Genomic DNA, 13151 nt, shown 5'->3' on the forward strand with positions numbered 1-13151 from the left:
AGTAAAATTGATGAACACAAATGATTTGTCACGAGGAAAAAAGCCTTTATCCTCTTCGAAAAGTTGATCTACGGCACAAAAAACTCCGGGAGCCGGAAACTACACAACTCCACTAATATTAAATAAGTAAAAGTTACAATTAAAGGACTTGGATCGATCGAACTAAGTGTTACAATTGATGTGATAGTGATTGCGAATGTGAGTGTAGTGAAAAATTGTGTAATCGAGAGTGAAGAAGTGTCCTGCATTGATCTGATCCAATCTATGTATAGTAAAGCGTTCGAAATGAATCCTAACTAGAACTCCGAGATTTCCGAGATCCTGAGCAGACTTGGTCACGACCGTTAGCTACCGTCTAACACCTTTTATACACGTTTTCTCAGACAACTTGACGAGATTTCAAGAACACCTCTCATACTAACCGTTACATGAGAATATTCCTGCAAAAATACCTTTCACAAGAGAAACAACTGATTAGTAGTTAACACATTCAGGATCCTAATCAATATCAGAATCCTGGACCCTCTGCACATCAACGATACTCAAGATCCTAGACCCATAATTTTTGCCCTAAACAAGTACGATGTTGCGACATTTAGAACAAGATTTCGTATTTATAAAGAGTTACTTTTAAAAATTCTTTGGGATATAGATGCCAAGTTAAAAGGTTTCAAGAATGTTACTTCGGAAGGTTAAAAAAGATTGTTGGGCATATTTTTATATACATTTCGGTTTAAATTTTAGTTGACGTATATTTCGACGTAAATTTTTTCGGGAAACGAGTCAGGTGATGTTTTGTAAATTTTGTTTCGAACCGAGTGTAGTCAAATTATGGTTTCTTTTTCCCATTTTTTCAAAAGCTCTAATTCATCTCTTATGATTATACGTGTCAGCTTTTCCGTTATACCCGTTACATTTTCTATGTATGACTCGGGTCACATATAATATGTTATGATTGTACAGTATTAATTTGATTTGCTTTGCTTTATGTTTGATCCAATTGCAATGCTTATATAGGTTACCTTAATTTCAACCAGATACGTCGAAACACGTGTTTTCATATAGTTAACGCATCACATAACGTTTGGACTAATCTTTTGTGATGTACCGCGTCGCAACACGCACGAGTCTTATTGCGAGTTGTCTTCATTTAAGAAAAATACAGAAAGCGTATATGTAGACGAAGTTGACCAATATAAAACTTACTCCTTTAACGGGTGACCCAACTTCTCAACTTGTTTTTCTTTGAAGAGACTATCTTACATCATAAAAATTTAAAAACTTTAATATGCTTATATGCATATCTAATCAAAGCAAAATATACAACATGAAGTTGAAAGAACCCGAAATACTAAGATATGGAGTGTGAATAAACCGTTATCTTTCTCTTACATGTTATGTTTTTCACACAATAAAAAAAAAAAAAAAAAAAAACACATGGACCATTATCTCGGCATATATTTATTCACACACACACGCTAACCAACACCTCACAAATCAGAATCGTAACTTCGATTATTCTTTTTCTTTCCCGTCGTTCACACTCTTATTTTAACTTCATGTCACCACTTTATAAACTGCATCATCTCCACCACTTTCAAACCATCCATTAACACACACACTTCACACAAAACACACACTAGCCATGATCACTTCTATTAATGGAGCTTCCCTCAACTTAACACTTACGTTGTCGTTTTTATGTGTGTTGCTTTTCGGATCTGGCTGTTTGTGTGAATCAGTTCCGGGTCTTTATGTGTTTGGAGACTCGTTAGTTGACGTCGGCAACAACAATTACTTGGCTATATCTCTCGCGAAAGCTGATTTTCCTCACAATGGTGTCGATTTTCCTAACAGAAAAGCTACTGGACGGTTCAGTAACGGGAAAAATGCGGCGGACTTTCTCGGTACGTTTCGGTATTTTTGTACCATAGCGTTTGCTAATTTGGTTCGGGTTAAAATGGGTCAAGAGTTAAAATCAGTTTTTAGTTTATTGTTATCTATTATTATTATTACTTTTATTTTGGTAACGTTTAATTATTATATTAAAAAGAGTTTATTTGGTTTCTCCCAGGTAAGTTTAGTATTTTATTAGTATAAATAGAGTGTCAATGTAAAGGTTTATTTACCGGTCAAATTTTATGAGTTTTCTTAATGAGTTAATAGTCAAAATGGTCTCTGAGGTTTGCTCACTTTTACCATTTTAGTCCAAAATCCAATTTTTTTAAATCTGGGTCCCTGAGGTTTGCATTTTGTTGCCATTTTAGTCCAAATTTCTAAAAAGTCTAATTTTGTCAGGATTTCTTACTGAATTTTGTCTTCTTCCTCATTTCTCATAAGGGCAAAATTGTCATTATAGATTATTATAAACTAATTTATATTAAAAAATAAAAAAAAAGCCTCAAAGAACTTTAAATAACCCTAATCAATCAAAACCTCTCACCTTCCCCCATCATCTTCTTCCTCAGACCTGCATCAACAATGGTGGAAGGTGAGAGGTTTTGATCGATTAAGGCTATTTAAAGTTCTTTGAGACTTTTTTTTTATTTTTTTTTATCGATTAGGGTTATTTAAAGTTCTTTGTGGCTTTTTTTTTTATTTTTTTAATATAAATTAGTTTATAATAATCTATAATGACAATTTTGCCCTTATGAGAAATGAGGAAGAAGACAAAATTCAGTAAGAAATCATGACAAAATTAGACTTTTTTGAAATTTGGACTAAAATGGCAACAAAATGCAAACCTCAGGGACCTAGATTTAAAAAATTTGGATTTTGGACTAAAGTGGCAAAAGTGAGCAAACCTCAGGGACCATTTTGGCTATTAACTCTTTCTTAATAAACTAGTGGGTTATACCCGCGCTTTGCGGCGGGGTGACAATAACGTTAATGGCAGGAATTCGGTCGATATTGCTTCGGTTTGCTACGATACGGTGCTAATACTCGATATAGAAATTGAAAGAGGAAAGTTAAAAATAAAGTCGTGATTAACGAAATGTGATGTGTGATTTTGCAGCGGAAAAGGTGGGACTACCGTTGGCGCCACCGTATTTGTCACTTGTGTCGAAATTGAAGAAGTTGAGTAGCACCAATGCGACGGTTAGCGGAGTTAGTTTTGCATCTGGAGGTGCTGGCATCTTCAACGGAACAGATGAACTATTTGTAAGAAGATTACATTTCTAATATTTTAACCTAATTATAATGATTCAATCATTCATTCATGAAAGCGACAAGTTCGTGACTTATAAGTTATATCATCATTTAGATAATGAAATTATAGTGTGTGGGGTTGATCTTAGTACGTGTTTTTAACAAAAAAAAAATTGTCATATAATATTATCACCATATTTTTTTTTAATCTATGATAAAATATAAAGATAAAACACTTTGAAGTTCAAAGTCTTGTAACCTAAAACCTTAAACTCATAACGTGTGATATGGATCCAATAATGATTCTTCTTTGAAGGAGGAGAACGAATGAGTATAAATATTATAATTTTTAAAATGAGTATATATGATATAATAAATTTTACAATAAAATGAGTATATATGATATAATAAATTTTACGATAAGTATATGTAAAATAATATCTAGAAATTAAACTGCAGTTAATTTTAAGTAAATAACTTTTTCTTGTTACCGTGATACCCATTACCATTAAATATACAAGAACTTATTGATTCTTTGCTACCAATGTAATTAAATAAAACATGTTATTATACAGTAGCCTTTAATAATGTTAAAGGTACCGTGTGACCCATTACCATTAAATACACAAGACCTTATTGATACTTTGCTACCAATGTAATTAGATAAAACATGTTATTATACAGTAGCCTTTAATAATATTAAAGGTGGAAAACTAGTAAAAGTTAGATTATTTAAACATTTTAAATAATGAAGTGTTTTATGTAAATATATACCATTAAAAGCCTTATAAAATAATATTTATAAACCATATATATGATTGCTACTATTCTTTTTTCATTTTAAACCAATTTAACCCATAAAAAGGCTGAAAAAGAAAATAAAAAAGCACCATGAGACATTTATGGTGAACTCCAGAAAGGCTCAAACCACTAAGATCAATATACTACATTTTTATCGAATATATCATAAAAAATATGTTTTTAAGAAAAGTGATTATTAGTCTTAGACTCTTAGCAAAAACCTAACAAAAATAATCCATATAAATATATTCTAAAAACGTGTGCATTATGGTTGAAAAATGAGAAAAATAAACATAATGCGGTGAACGTGGATCGAACACGTGACCTTCAGATCTTCAGTCTGACGCTCTCCCAACTGAGCTATCCCCGCTTTTGCTTACAAACACTAATATTATACAATTTATATGTTTTCAGAAACAATCAATTCCCCTTACAAAGCAGGTGGGCTACTACTCTTTAGTCCATGATCAATTGGTTCAACAACTGGGCTTAGCTGGAGCCCAAGCCCACTTATCCAAGTCTCTTTTTCTAGTTGTCATTGGAAGCAATGACCTCTTCGGCTATTTCAACAAAGACTCCAAAGTCTCTAAGCAATACACCCCACAACAATATGTTGATCTCATGGCCACCACCCTCAAAGGACTTTTGAAGGTAACTAACTTCTTAACGTTTAACCGATTGTAAAAAAATTGGAATCAATGTTTTTATATAATCGTAGTTACATATTTATAGTATATAAATACGAAGAACGAAAAAATATGACTACAAGATACTAGATTTTGTTGTTGATTGATAGTTAATTTTTTTTTTTTTTTTTTTTTTTTTTGATTTGATTGCAGAAAATGTACGGACTGGGAGCACGTAAATTTGTAGTAAGTGGAGTTGGAGTAATTGGCTGTTGTCCGGCACAAAGAAAGCAGAATAGCACTAGCGAGTGTAGGGTGGAAGCAAATTATTGGTCTACAAAGTACAATGACGGTCTAAAGGCTTTGCTACATGAGTTGAAGATGGAATCGTCAGATTTCCACTACTCTTATTTTGATACCTACGATGTTATGAATGGCCTTATCCAACATCCCGAAACCTACGGTACATAATACTTTACTAGCTTTCTTTTTCTTCTTCTTCTTAATAATAATAACAATACGTGGATCTTAAAATTAACGACATGTCAATTTATGACTTACAAAAGTATGTTACAAACGTTTTATATTAGTTATGTTGGCAAAATATCAAATACAAATAATCTTAACATACTAAACATACAAATTGAAGGAAAACCCAAAAAGACAAGGTGACATTTTTGTAATTACCACCAACTATCAAAGTTACAACCAAAAATACCTAAAAAAACACAAATTTTTTTTTTTAACATTTTTTATTAAAAAATCGCTACATTTCGTTAGCAAAAAAAAAAAAAATTTTTTTTTTTGGCTGCTACTAAAAGTAGCGATTTTTTAATAAAAAATGTTAAAAAAATAAAATAAAATAATTTGTGTGTGTTTTTTTATTTTTTTAGGTTTTTTGGGGGGTTTAATTTTTAGCATTTTAGCTTGGGTGGGGGGGGGTGGGGGGGGGGGTTAGGTTTTTTTAGGTTTTTGGGGGTGGGGGGGGGGGGGGGTTAGGCTTTTTTTAGGTTTTTGGGGGTTGTGGGGGGGGGGGGGGGGTGGGGGGTTTAGGTTTTTTTTGGGGGTGGGGGGAGTGGTTAGGTTTTTTTAGGTATATTTGTAGAGTAACTTTGATAGTTATTGATAATTACAAAAATGTCACCTTGTCTTTTTGAGTTTTCCTTCAATTTGTATGTTTAGCATGTTAAGATTATTTGTACAAGAACTTTACCCTAGTTATGTTTGCAAGAAGATTTTCAGAATTCTAAAAATTCTGGATTTGTGTTCAGGAATTACGGAGATAAAGGCAGCTTGTTGCGGGGTTGGTAAACTAAAAGCTGACATCCCTTGCATCCCGATTTCAACCTACTGCTCCAACCGAAAAAATCATCTATTTTGGGATCTCTACCATCCAACTGAATATGCATCAAGTATCTTTGCTCGTTCTCTCTATAGTGGATCACAACAAGTTACGACCCCAATGAATGTAGAACAACTCGTTAATGTGTAAACAACTTTAAGAAATATACTCACACTCACACACATATTTATACATTCATTGCATGCTCTTGTCAAGAAAAATTGGTAAGTACAAGCATATATATGTCAAATTAGATGTATTGGTTTCTTAAAGTTTGTTGTGATAGTGTTTATTGATCAAATTAAAGTAAGTTGGTTTTGCTAGTGTTGGATGTTGGATTGATTTGGGTTAATTTATATTTGTGCCATTTTAATGATATGATTTATGTGATTTTAAACTTGGAAGAATACATATAGGAATAATGATTACTTTATGAGTTCGATAGTTTATATGATGGAAGAATGAAGATCAAATACTGAAAATAAAAATATCAGAAGTACTTGATACCAGAAACTTTATCATCAGGAACTTTATCGTTGGAGGAAGGTATATACTGTTTGACAACTTCTGAATGAGTAAGTGCTTAATCAGTAAGAGGCCTGAATCATTAAGTGTTGAACCTGTAAGAGGTCTGAACCATTAAGAACCGGTATAATGCTTAATCATTCAGAGGCAAATGTCTGACCAATTCAGTTAAGAGGTCTTAACCATTCAGACTCAATATAATACTTAATCATTTAGAGACAAATTTCTGAACCATTTAGACATCTGCTCGCGAAACAAACACTTTGAACCATTTAAGTGCTAAAGTAGTAAGAGGTCTGAACCTTTAAGAGCCGAAACAAACAGCACTTGATAGATATGGCAACGAATACAATACAATTTTTAAACATGAATCTTTGAGTTGGCGATTAGTTTTAGGTTGACTCCATAAAGTGACTTCTCCTTGCTTATTCCTAGGGCGTATTGCTTTCCTAGCCTTATGCTTGTTTATTTGATGACAAAGAGATGTCTCCTCCTTTAAAAGTTTCCGTTTAGATCTTGTTTTTAGTTATAAAACGCGTGGAACACGAACAATCTACTTAGACACAAACATAAAGTGTGGAATCCATCAATTTGTGTGTGATTATGACAAGACGAATGTAAATGTACGTAATATAAACGTTTCTTGTATTCACTCAAAAATTCGGCAGAGTAACGTTACACAAAACCTCCAAAAAACGAGACAACTAACTAAAATGGCGCATGACTACATGTATATACATCAGACATCTAGGACCCAGCACATGACACCGGTTGCGCATCACTCATACGCTCTGCATGAGTTATGCGTGTTGCGCATGATTTATGCGCTGCGTATGACTTCTTTTGCAATACAAATACAAACACAAAATTACAACTCTCATGCTAGCTCTGTCATACATAAGACGACACAAAAACTAAAAACGCAAAAGGTATATGTTATGTTTTTCTCATACATGTTATCTTTTTCTCATTATAAAAAACCACATGGACCATTATTTCGGCATATATTTACTATTCGCACGCTAACCAACACCTCAGAAATCAGAATCGTAACTTGGATTATTTTTCTTTCCCGTCGTTCACACTCTTATTTTGGCTTCGTATCACCACTTTATAAACCACTTTCAAACCATCCATTAACACACACACTTCACACAAAACACACACTAGCCATGACCACTTCCATTAATGGGGCTTCCCTCAACCTCATAATTACGTCTTTGTTTTTGTACGTTTTGCTGTTAGGATCTGGCTGTTTGTGTGAATCAGTTCCAGGTCTTTATGTGTTCGGAGACTCGTTAGCAGACGCTGGAAACAACAATTACTTGGCTCTATCTCTTGCCAAAGCTGATTTTCCTCACAATGGTGTCGATTTTCCTACCGGACAAGCTACTGGACGGTTCAGTAATGGGAAAAATGCGGCCGACTTTATAGGTTCGTTTCGGCATTCCTATACGATAGTGCGGAGTTAGTGTATTAGGAGGGGTAGCGCAGGCTCCCCCCTCAACCGTACCATTTTCATAGAGTTTTTTTTTCCAGGTTTTACACAAAGGATACCTCTAATTCGTAAAAAAAAATTGGGATACCCCTGAATTTTTGGGCTAGAACTGCCACTAATAATGGGTCAAGAGTGAAAATCAGGTTTTAGTTTAGTTTTGTTAGTTTATTGTTTTTTCTTTTATTATTGCTTTTATTTGGTAAGGTTTAATTATATTATATTATCCTAGCTATTTTTATACTGTGTTCCCGAGTCTCATTGAAATGTTATGGGTGATTTTTGCAGCGGAAAAGGTCGGACTACCGTCGGCACCGCCGTACTTGTCACTTGTGTTGAAATCGAAGAAGTTGAGTAGCACCAATGCGACGGTTACCGGAGTCAGTTTTGCATCTGGAGGTGCTGGCATCTTCAATGGAACATATGAACTATTTGTAAGAAGATTACATTTCTAATATTTTAACCTAATTATAAAAATAATCATTTATAATAATATATGAAGATCAAACTTAATGCTTTTTATCCATATAATATCAATGTTATACCATTAATTTATGTTTAAAAAAAGTTGTATGTTGATTGGAAAAACGAAAAATAAAAATTGTGATGCGGTGAACGTGGATCGAACACGTGACCTTCAGATCTTCAGTCTGACGCTCTCCCAACTGAGCTATCCCCGCTTTTGTTATCAAATACTAATATTATATTACTTATATGTTTTCAGAAACAATCAATCCCCCTTACAACACAGGTGGAGTACTATTCTTTAGTCCATGATCAATTGGTTCAACAACTGGGCTCAGCTGGAGCCCAAGCCCACTTATCCAAGTCTCTCTTTCTAGTTGTCATTGGAAGCAATGACCTTTTCGGATACTTCAACAAAGACTCCCAAGTGTCTAAGCAATACACGCCTCAACAATATGTTGATCTCATGGCCTCCACCCTCAAAGAACTTTTAAAGGTAGATACATATTGTATAATCAACTACATACTTATAGTAAATAAATACGAAGAATGAAAAAAAAAACATGACTACAAGTTACTAGATTATCATGTTTATAGATAGGTAATTTGATTTGATTGCAGAGACTGTATGGATTGGGAGCACGTAAGTTTGTAGTAAGTGGAGTTGGAGTGATTGGTTGTTGTCCGGCACAAAGAAAACAAAATACCACCAGCGAGTGCAGGGTGGAAGCAAATTATTGGTCTACAAAGTACAATGACGGTCTAAAGGCTTTGTTACGTGATTTGAAGGTGGAATCGTCAGATTTTCACTACTCTTATTTTCAAACCTACGATGTTATGAATGGCCTTATCCAACATCCCGAAACTTATGGTACTTAAAACTTTACTAGCTCTCCTCCTCCTCTTAATAATGTGTGGATCTTAAAATAATTATTTCACTTTGAAATCATCAACAACGTGCCATTTTTGACTTACAAAAGTATGTTACATTTTCTTTTATATTAGTTTCTTGTGTTACCCATGGCTAGGGGTGTAAACAAGCCCAGAGGCTCGAGATCTACTCGTGATCGGCTCGGTTAAAAGCTCGAACGAGCCGAGCCTTAACGAGCCCGAGCTCGAGCCTGAAATAGAGCTCGTTTTGTTATCGAGCCCGAGCTCGAGCCTGAAATACAAAGCTTGTTTAGGCTCGCGAGCCTAAACGAGCCCATACAAAATTTTAATTTTTTTTATATATAATATATTAATAATGAATAACACTGATGAGCCGAGCTCGAGCCGAGCTTTGCCTTGTTTAAGCGATGTTGAAGTGAGCTCGAGTCGAGCTTTTAGCTCATTTAAGGTTGTTCTCAAAATAGTTCCAACCGATTCGAGCCGAGCTCGAGCTTTAGGTTTTACTCGCGAGCCGAGCTCGAGCTCAAAGAAGTACGCTCGAACCGAGCCGAGCTCGAGCTCGAGCTTCATAAAAACCTAACGAGCCGAGCTCGAGCCTGGTCGAGCTCGGGCTCGACCCAGCTCGTTTACACCCCTACCCATGGCATTATAGCCTAGTGGTATCTTGGTGGTGGGATAAGGCTTATGACCATTAGGTCATGGGTTTGATTCTCACAAAGGGGGTTTTTCCAGATTTATTGGGTTTCCTCCTGAATTGGTGTATAGGCATTATTGCCTAGTGGGGATGGATATGATCGGGTGGTTCTGTTGGTGGCACGATGATACTCCAATGGTCCGTCAGTGATCCAAATTTGCCGTTCAAAAAAAAAAATTAGTTTCTTGTGTTTGCAAGAAGGTTTTGAGAAATCTAAAAATTCTAGTTTTGTGTTCAGGATTTACAGAGATAAAGGCAGCCTGTTGCGGCCTTGGTAACCTAAACGCTGACATCCCTTGCATCCCAATTTCAATCTACTGCTCCAACCGAAAAAACCATCTTTTTTGGGATCTCTACCATCCAACTGAATATGCATCTAGTATTTTTGCCCGTTCTCTCTACAGCGGATCACAACAAGTTACGACCCCAATGAATGTAGAACAACTCATTAATGTCTAAACAACTTTTAGAAATATACACACACTCACACACATATTTATACATTCATTGCATGCTCTTGTTAAAAGAAAATCGTAAGTACATGCATATATATGTCAAATTAGATGTATTTGTTTCTTAAAATTGTTGTGATGGTGTTTATCGATTAAATTAAAGTAAGTTGGTTTTGTTAGTGTTGGATGTTGGATTGTTTTGTGTTTATATTTATGCCATATTGATGATACGATTTATGTGATTTTAAACTTGGAATAATACAAACTGGAATATTGGTTGTTTTCATGTCAGCTGTTGTATTTAGCTTCTTTGGCTCGTGAAGATTTCGACTTCAGTTGATGCATATACGATGGTGATTTCCCACCCTTCTTTTTGGTCAGTGGCGGATCCAGTGGTGTTTTGGGGGTTCCCAGGAACCCCTCGGTTTGGAAAAAAAAATGAAAAAAGTAGTGGAAATTATATATGATTTAATAAAAGATAGTGAGAATTAGTGAAAATCTAACAAAAGGAACCCGGTAGAAAAAATTCCTGGATCCGTCACTGTTTTTGGTTAATGTGGTTCAAATTTCTTATTTTACTCTCCACTTTAGGGTATATCATACTTATTCAGAGCACAACAAGCAGTGGCGGACCTACCCTTTGGCCAGGGTGGGCGGCCGCACCCCTTGAAAAAAAAATTTAGTGTATATTTTAGGCAAAAAACCGACCGCACCTCTTTAAAATATGGTTGAACACATCATCCGTATCCCCAGCAAATAATTTCTTGGTCCGCCACTGACAACAAGCTGCAGCGAAACGACAACTAGGGACTCCAGTTTCGGGTGCTTACATGGTTCTGTCTTCTTTGTCTCGTTTAGTTGCGGATAATGTATTTGAACCGAAGTTTACATTTATTTTACTTTTTACACTGATTTTAAAATTAAAATCTATTACTGATAAAATATCAATTAAATTGTCTCGAGGAGTTTTTGGTCAAAGCGGGGGTCGTAAGGGAAGAAACTCAAGCTCAACTAACTAATAACCCGAATGATAACGGATTGTTTTTGAATTTAACAAATTCCCAAAACAGTCCCGGTTTCGGTACTATAGGGTTTCAACAAGGGGCGAGTAGAAACGCGGTGGTGAACGTGAACGTGAACAACAATCAGATTGCGTTTCAGTCGTCTAACTTACCGTTGAATGTTAACGGACTTAAATCTACTGCACAGAATCCGCAACTGTTTCCGAAGCAAACTAATATTTCGTATGGCACTCCGATGACGGTACTGAGTAGTAAACCATTGGGCTGTCCGGTAATCCGGAACGGGATCATAGGTGTGTCGGATCCGATGATGAATAATAATATCGTTTCTAGCGGTGCGTTACATGGTGGGGTGGGGGTATGGTGGGGTTAGGGGTGCCCGGTGCGGTTGCGGTTACTGTCGGGTGGCCCGCAATTTCGTTAGATGGAATGGGGAAGAATAATGGAGATACGTCGTCGGTTTCGCCTTCACCTTATGAGTTTACTGGGATTGTAAGGGGTAGAAGAAGCGGGACGGTTGAAAAGGTTGTTGAACAAAGACAGAGACGATTGATAAAAAACCGCAAATCAGCTGCTAGATCGCGAGCTCGTAAGCAGGTTAGTGTTGTTTTTGTGTATTTAAGATGCTCAAGCCCATCTGGACGATGATGAACTTCCTTCCATGTGCCCCCCGGATACTTGTGCTGTCAGTTTCTATCCGATCGATGGTCGACTTGGCCTTCATCAGTGGATTGGATGGCATTGGGTTCAAGTGTTAGATGTCCAGCTTGATGGAGGTGTATGGGCTCCAGAATGTGATGCATCATTGCATTGGGCTAGAGATGGATCACCTTGTATATGGCATGGGCCGATTGATTCTTAAAACTCTAATATGCATCATGGACTATGAGTTTGCTATTGGCCTTTACTCTTTCTTGGTTGTTTGTTTTCAAAAGTTGTAAAAAGTATTAGGTGGTTTATACACTAAATATAATTGTAAATACATTATTACTTTAAATACTTTAGGTTGATGCTGGGTTGGAGTTGCAGGGCAAAGGTGCATGGCTTTAAGCACTGTTGTTTTTTTGTTGGTGATCCAAAATGATGGTATTTTGCTTTTTAATTTGGGTGTTTGTGGTCTGGTTTGAAACTGTGAAAGCTCCAAAATTGGTTAATGGTATGGCGTCATAGTTGTTTTTTTTGTAAGTTTTTGTCATAATCCGTCACACAACATGTGCTAAAAAACATAAGTACACGCGGATTATAATTAAATCTGATGAGTCGGGACACCCGATGTAACGCGCGGGCTTTCCCACAAGTATACAAGATATACGAACTCTTTTTTAACAACAAGGAACGACGTGCCAATCACCGTGACACCAGGCGTTGTGGCCAAGGTCGACTACTTGATCGCTGTCAGCCCCTTGGCTCTCCCCAGATGCGCGGAAACCCGACATCCACCCACCCAAAGGCACGGCAATGGAATAATCGATAAAACCTCGCCTTCCATCAAAGTCGAATCGGCGCCACCTGTATTCGCTCTTTACTTGGATGCCGCATAAAATAGTGAGAAGAGTGAGATATTGGCGGACCCAAGCTTTGGCTTGGGTGGGGGGCGCCCCCCTTGAAAAAAAAATTAGTGTATTTTCGAGGTAAAAATCCTGACTGCACCCCTTAAAAATTTGGTTAAATGTTTCGTTCGCACCCCC

At 36.2% G+C, this 13151-nt stretch overlaps 1 protein-coding gene, 2 non-coding genes and 1 pseudogene across 5 annotated transcripts; 2 read left to right on the forward strand and 2 right to left on the reverse strand.

The window, feature by feature from the left end:
• The first annotated feature begins 1479 nt into the window (after nucleotides 1–1479).
• On the forward strand, nucleotides 1480–10620 carry LOC110942089 (GDSL esterase/lipase At5g55050). 3 transcript variants are annotated; one of them, XM_035990403.1, is made up of 5 exons: nucleotides 1480–1907; nucleotides 8228–8373; nucleotides 8664–8900; nucleotides 9026–9275; nucleotides 10228–10620. In XM_035990403.1, exons 1-5 carry the CDS (start codon nucleotides 1646–1648, stop codon nucleotides 10446–10448), a joined length of 1116 nt encoding a protein of 371 aa, XP_035846296.1. In that variant the 5' UTR covers nucleotides 1480–1645; the 3' UTR covers nucleotides 10449–10620. The 3 variants fall into 3 exon arrangements, with proteins under 3 accessions (XP_035846296.1, XP_022039490.1, XP_022039491.1); XM_022183798.2 differs by lacking the exons at nucleotides 8228–8373; nucleotides 8664–8900; nucleotides 9026–9275; nucleotides 10228–10620 and adding exons at nucleotides 3017–3162; nucleotides 4366–4602; nucleotides 4791–5040; nucleotides 5849–6111 and having other exon boundaries at nucleotides 1493–1907; XM_022183799.2 differs by lacking the exon at nucleotides 1480–1907 and adding an exon at nucleotides 7517–7878.
• TRNAF-GAA lies at nucleotides 4249–4321 on the reverse strand. Its single transcript has one exon. It is a non-coding gene; the product is annotated as a tRNA-Phe (tRNA).
• TRNAF-GAA lies at nucleotides 8547–8619 on the reverse strand. The gene has a single exon. It is a non-coding gene; the product is annotated as a tRNA-Phe (tRNA).
• Nucleotides 10621–11271: 651 nt separating the features above from the next.
• Nucleotides 11272–12471, forward strand: LOC110944073 (annotated as a pseudogene).
• The last annotated feature ends 680 nt before the right edge of the window (nucleotides 12472–13151 follow it).

This window comes from Helianthus annuus, chromosome 5 (genome assembly GCF_002127325.2).
Source record: "Helianthus annuus cultivar XRQ/B chromosome 5, HanXRQr2.0-SUNRISE, whole genome shotgun sequence".
Taxonomy (NCBI): domain Eukaryota; kingdom Viridiplantae; phylum Streptophyta; class Magnoliopsida; order Asterales; family Asteraceae; genus Helianthus; species Helianthus annuus.

Excerpts from the sequence above, each read along its gene's own strand:
- LOC110942089 (XM_035990403.1), top strand. The coding sequence starts at position 1,646 with ATGATCACTTCTATTAATGGAGCTTCCCTCAACTTAACACTTACGTTG. Across the intron at positions 8,901-9,025 it reads CCCTCAAAGAACTTTTAAAG|AGACTGTATGGATTGGGAGC; the intron begins GTAGATACATAT and ends ATTTGATTGCAG. Across the intron at positions 9,276-10,227 it reads CCAACATCCCGAAACTTATG|GATTTACAGAGATAAAGGCA; the intron begins GTACTTAAAACT and ends TTTTGTGTTCAG.